At 45.8% G+C, this 6,509-nt stretch overlaps 1 protein-coding gene across 2 annotated transcripts in view; it reads right to left on the reverse strand.

Moving 5' to 3' along the window:
* PIP4K2C (phosphatidylinositol-5-phosphate 4-kinase type 2 gamma) overlaps nt 1–6,509 on the reverse strand; it is a 100,847-nt gene that overhangs the window by 84,916 nt on the left and 9,422 nt on the right. For both annotated transcript variants that reach the window (XM_040340903.1, XM_040340902.1), the window contains exon 2: nt 2,589–2,686. In XM_040340903.1, coding sequence (XP_040196837.1) covers nt 2,589–2,686 — 98 coding nt within the window. The remainder of the gene's footprint in view (nt 1–2,588; nt 2,687–6,509) is intronic.

The following is a 6,509-nucleotide window of genomic DNA, read 5'->3' on the forward strand; positions in this document are numbered from 1 at the left end:
AGCAGATCAGAGTCATCAGCGGATTTGTCCAACAAAGTAGAGATAAGCCAATGGCCCTTAGTTCGAGAATATTCATGCAGAGTCTGGACTTCTTTGACAACCATGTCCTTTGGACCCTTTCAATCCCAAGGACACCACCTCAGCCAGACAAGCTGGCACCCGCCTTGAGAACCATGGAGGTCATCAGCAGAAATGAATTTCCCAATCCCAGCTTATGTCTGCTCAGCCACCAGGTCAGAAACATCCTAAATATTGGACAGAGGTGCATGGACATGTACAAAACTCAGGGAGCGTGTCCCAAAATGAGCTACAAAGGTCTGGGAGTGAAACTTGGCAAACCTCACATCCTCAGGTGAGGCCAACATGAGGCCCAGGACTTTCATGCAAATCAGACTGCAGGTTGCTTTTTAGACCATAGAGTCAGACATAGGTTCGTTGGGTCAACAGCCATTCCTGGGTAAGGATTACCCAAGGCTTGGGTCGTATCTGAAACTAGGCCTATGTAGGTTGGATCCAATGCAGGCTTAATTTGGTTGAGAAGCCACCCAAAAGTGTATGGAAAATTAACAGTCAGGGCCGTGGCAAAGAACTCCATCAAGAGGAGAACATCCAAACATCTGATCATGTGGATTCCCTGAAAACAGGACCAAATATTTGTTAAAGGAGAAGTATGGATTTGGCTTTTATCCCACATTCATACTTACCTAGGTGGATGCAGCATCGGTCTGATGCCGCATCTGTCCCCCAGGCGTCTCTGCACCAAGCCATGGAACACAGCTGATGGCTTGGTTCTCTCAGCTCCCCGAGAGGAGAGCTGCTGACTGTCAATCAGCAGCTCTCCTCTTTCATGCTCACTTGGGGGGGGGGGGGTGAGCGGCCATCTCAGCGGCTCACCGAGAGGCTGAGACTTCCGAAGTCAGGATGACGCGGTGCCTGGAATGATCTTGGTGGACTTCAGACCACTCTGAAACGGGTCACAGGAGTGCTGCCCAACCTCCTGGGAGGCATTCTAACTCCAATTTACATCATCCACTTCCTTCCCTCCTCATTTACATTGGGAAGCAACACTGACATGATGGACAAGCCAGACAATAATCAAACAAAATAATTTAAGATGGGGAAGCTTCCTGGTGGAGTATACTCCCGTGCATCCTGAGGTCTCTAGCAGAGCGTAGACTTTCACATCAGGCCTTCTATAGTAATGTTTCTCAACTGCAGGCCTCAAGTACCCCCACAACAGGTCATGTTTTCAGAATTTCCCTCAGATGAAACGGCTGTGGTAATAACTAAGGCAGTGAAACTAGGCCTGTGCAAAATAAAAAAGAGCCTGAAAACATGACCTGTGGGGTGTATTTGAGGACTGTAGTCAGGGCTCAAGTCCTGCGGGAACGGAGTTTCTGCACTTTTTTCACAGCAGGAACTCTGTTCCCTTTGCAGGACTAGAGCAGCCTAGCCACCTGAGCCAATCCTTCACTAAGTGGCGATGCCCAGCTCGAGTCACTGTCAGGCGAACCTTAGTAATCCTAATTTTTATTTTATTTTTGCTGGGGGAGTGGATCTTGGGTGGGAGTTCCCACACTTTTTCCCCGGGACTTGACCCCTGACTGCAGTTGAGAAAATGTTCTATAGAGGCAGACATTTTCTGGCAAACAGGAGGAACAGAGAGGACCAGAGGAGATTAGGGGAGACTACAAGGGTGGGCGACTGGAGGTCCAAAGAGATCGAGTTTTGAGAGGAACTCTACAGGGCCCTATACACAATGTTTGCCTATCCCTTGCCCTACTCACAGCCTCCAACAGTGCAGAGACATTTCTGTGGAGCCGTCCTGAGTCTGGGCCACAATTTGGAGCAGGGTTGAGACAAAGCTGCAGTGTGCCTTGCCTATATCAGAGCCATATGCTCTAAATGGTACCTGCAGCTTGAGGTGAGCCAAGATACCTTCCATGGTATGGATTTTGGGCAGGGGGGCCTTCCCAAGTCGTGTTTTCCTCTTTTGGTGTAGGGTTCCCCTTAAAATCCATACTAGACCCAAAGTGCCTGGTAATGATTGGGGTACCCCCATTTTTTTTATCAAATTTAATTGCCAGCAATTCTTTGGTTTACATTCAGCTGTTGGCGGGGAACCTGCTGATTAGTCATAAGTTCAGGATTTGGCGGCCGGCTTTCTTGTTCACTCCGTAACAACTGTTAAAGATGCCGGTTGCCACCCACTCCAAAAATTTGGATCTGAACTGTATCTGAAATCACAGCTGAACCTCTCAACAGCTGCATTGGAAAAAATCTGTGAAAACGGACCTGAAATTTGCACTGCACGTCTGAACCTAGCCTGAAGGTTCTGAGGCCACATGGAAAAGGCGTTCTGGTCAGATGAGACTAAAATAGAATTACTTGGCCTCAACAGCAAATGATATGTCTGGTGGAAATTCAAAAAGGTGGTATTATCTGGTTATTGGGGTTTCTCTGTAGCAGGGATTGGAGCACTTGTCAGGATAGAAAGAGAAATGAATGGGGCAAAATACCATCAAATGCTTGAGAAAAATCTGCTGCCAATATTTTCTATAACCACTGTAGAAGCCCTTTAATCTTACCTGTTAAAAAGGTGATTTGTCACTTTAATTTTTGAATTGGCTTTAAAGTCATCTGGCAAGAGCATCACTGGAACTGGAACTTGATTAAGTTCATTGATCTAGGAAAAAAAAAAAAGGAAGTTTAGAAGGACAGGAATGACGTCTACTTCAACCAGTGTCAAGTCAGATAGTTATTAGAAGGCGCCTGCTCCCAAAAAATGTATATGTTATTTTATTGCAAAACCAAATCCTTTTAAAAAAAAAAAAAAAAAAAAGTTGCATCAAAGTCAGACCAAAGTAGCGCAGGAACTACTTTGAAGTCCCTGGCAGAATCTATGATTTTTTGGCCAATTTTCAGACAATATGAAGGATAACAAAAAAATAAAAAATCTTTCATTCATGGTTAGTGTCTGGCTGAAGCCATCGTCTAGTTCATGGGTGCTCAACCTGTGGCTCTCCAGCTGTTGCAAAACTACAATTCCCATAATGCCTCAGCCTTTGGGAGACATGCTTGTACCTGTCAGCGGCTTGCAATGCCTCATGGGAATTTTAGTTCCGCAACAGCTGGAGAGCCACAGGTTGAGCACCCATGGTCTAGTTGATCAGCGCGCGGGAAACATAACAGCTTTCATTTGAATAGCTGTGTGTTCCCCGCCGCGCATTGTCATATATAGCCCCTCCCCCTTGTCCGGGCACTTTCCTGGGATGGGTGATCTGTCTATCAAAGTGCCCGGACAAGGGGGAGGGGCTATGACGACGCGCGGCGGGGAACACACAGCTATTCAAATGAAAGCTGTTATGTTCCCCAAGCGCTGATCAACTAGACGGCAGCGGCTGAGGTTGCTTGGCTTTCTCTTTGGGGACTAGATGCCAGCAGCGACAGCAGCTCTCCTCTCCTCCATTAGTGACATACCCGAGGACTGCTCTGCTCCGCTCGCTCTCACGTGAAAAAAAACAGTAATCGGGGGGGGGGGGATGGGGAACATTTGCGCGAGTACAAGTACTCGCGCAAATGCTCAGTATCGTTCCCGATACTAGTATCGGTACAACCCTACTTTGCTGCACTGACTTTTCTGGATTCTGAGTCATGGGGAAAGCAAAAGAATTGCCAAAGCATCTGTGAGAAAAGGTAGTTGAACTGTATAAAACAGGAAAGGGATATATATATATATATATATATATATATATATATATATATATACACACACACACACACATACATAAAAAAAAAAAAAAAAAAAAAAAAAAAGAAGAAGATATCCAATGAATTGAGAATCCCAATCAGCAGTGTTTAAACTTTAACTGCTTGCCACCCGCCCGTCATAATGACGGCGGAGCGGTGCAGCTCTTGTGGGACGACGTCATATGACGGCGTTCCAGAACTGCCACTCTCGCAGGGGCGCGATCTTTTACACGTAAACGCGGAGATGCCGGTAATCGGCTCTTAGTTGGGGCCGCCTGATTTAAGGGTGAACTTAGTCTGGGATGTCCGGGGTGAGAGTCGTGCAGGAGGAAGCCGCGGTGCAATGATGGCAGTGTAGTTCGGAGGTGAGTGGCTTCATGTAAAAGGCAGATTGTAGTGTGGGGATGGGGCAGGACGCCGGCTACTGCCTATAGAGAGGAGGGTCCATGCGTGGAGAGCCAGAGAGAGGACAACCACCCACACAGCTCTGCCATGGAGGAGGTGGACCGAATCCTCAACCATTCTCTGTGGACCTGCAACACGCAAGTCACCAGAGGGGGTCATGTGACTGGAGTCACATACAAGTACCGATACACACCCCCTCCCCAAGTACGCACCGATACTTTTTTTTTTTTATCTCATGCGACAGTGGTACGTGTCAGTATTTATTTATTTTTTATTTACGATTTTCTTTATTTTTTTACAAATTTTTTTTTAATTAATGTCTGTTTTTTACGTTTTATTTTAAGGGGGGGAGGAATGGACAGTGTCAGTGTGTTTATTTTATTTACAATCTTTTTGTTTATTTATTGCAATTTTTTACAATTTGTTTTTATCAGCCCTGTTGGGGGGCTTTGGTGAGATATCAGGGGTCTTAACAGACCCCCGACATCTCCCCTTTGAGACAGGGAAAGGGACTAGGAACACAGATTCCCCAGTCCCTTTCTCAGCAGCCTTAGCTGTGCTGAAAATGAATGAATGGAGAGAAGACAGCGGCTCCTCTCCATTCATAAACTGAAACATTGTAAACACAGTTTACGATGTTTGTTATGTGAATGGACAGTCAGTGATCACTGACTCTGTACATTCAGAAAAGGTAGGAGCCGGATTTACCGGCTCCTGCCTCCGCTCTCCATCCTGACAGATCGAGGTGGACAGCAGCACGGAGGAGAAGAGAGGGGGACAGCAGCAGAACGGAGGGGGCTGGAGGATACAGGGACGAAACAGCTAAAATCTGGACTTTGAAACCTATACAGGGTGATCAGCGCTTGTAACTCTGCCACCGCACTGATCACCCTGACTGCCCAGGTATTGGGCGAAGCATCGGAGCATCCCCCCCCTCCCCCGAGTACAAGTACTCGTGCAATGCTCGGTATCAAGACAACCCTACTCTGCAGTCTCTGACCATCTCCTGCATCATATCTGCTAGAGGTGCACCGTATGGAAATTTTGCTCATACTATTAGCACCGTGTTATATAAAAATGTAAACGTTTTATTTAAAATATTAAAAAAAAATATTTTTTTTTTAAAACAGTGATTTTTGGTATCTGTTTTTGGCCTAGTGTAATTTTCATCTTCTGTATCAGTTTTGGCACCAAAAAACCCATTCGGTGCACCCCTACTTGAAATCATTGATGCCCCCCCCCCCCTCCGCTGAGACCACCGCCTATAGAAGGGAATTCCACATCCTTGCCGCTCTTACAGTAAAGAACCCTCTACGTAGTTTAAGGTTAAACCTCTTTTCTTCTAATTTTAATGAGTGGCCACGTGTCTTCTTCAACTCCCTTCCACCAAAAGTTGTATCCCTATTGTGGGGTCACCAGTACGGTATTTGTAAATTAAAATCATATCCCGTCTCAAGCTTCTCTTCCCCAGAGAGAGTAAGTTCAGTGCTCGCAACCTTTCCTCATAACTAATATCCTCCAGACCCTTTATTAGCTTTGTTGCCCTTCTTTGTACTCGCTCCATTTCCAGTACATCTTTCCTGAGGACTGGTGCCCAGAACTGGACAGCATACTCTAGGTGTGGCCTGAACAGAGTCTTGTAGAGTGGAAGAATTATAATTTTGTCTCTGGAGTTAATCCCCTTTTTAATGCATGCCAATATTCTGTTTGCTTTGTTAGCAGCAGCTTGGCATTGCATGCCATTGCCGAGCCTATCATCTACTAGGCCCCCCCCCCCCCCAGGTAATTTTCCATTCTAGATTCCACCCCCTTTATGATGTTTTTTGTAATTTGGATGATTTAGATGCATGTTGAGCGACCCAGAAAAAGCAGATTAGAATTCTGAGAAACGTGCCAGCTTATTGTATACACAAGCATCTCTCAAGCATTTATATGGATTGAGTATCATTTTTGGTCTACGTTCTATATGGCCTGATGCTACTGTCAGAATTTTATGCTCTGTATATTTTGTAATAAATTCATATTTTATTATGATTCACTGTGTACGTGCATACCTAAGTGACATTTCCGTGATCACCTTATGGGGGAGTGGTGCTCTCTCAAATTTTGTATTAATTTTGTCACAATTGTGCAGCAGTCTTTCAAACGTAATTTGTTTGGGGGGGGGGGGGGACACACTTAAGAGCCGGTTCACACTGGGGTGACTCGTCAGGCGACTCAGCTGCCTCACAAGACGTGTCCCATTCTATTCAACAGAACCGTTCTAATAGGAGCGACGCAAGTCGCTCCGACTTAGAAAAAGGTTCTTGTACGATTTGGGGGGCGACTTGCATTGACTTCTATACAGAAGTCAT

The sequence above is a fragment of the Rana temporaria genome, chromosome 2 (genome assembly GCF_905171775.1).
Source record: "Rana temporaria chromosome 2, aRanTem1.1, whole genome shotgun sequence".
NCBI lineage: Eukaryota > Metazoa > Chordata > Amphibia > Anura > Ranidae > Rana > Rana temporaria.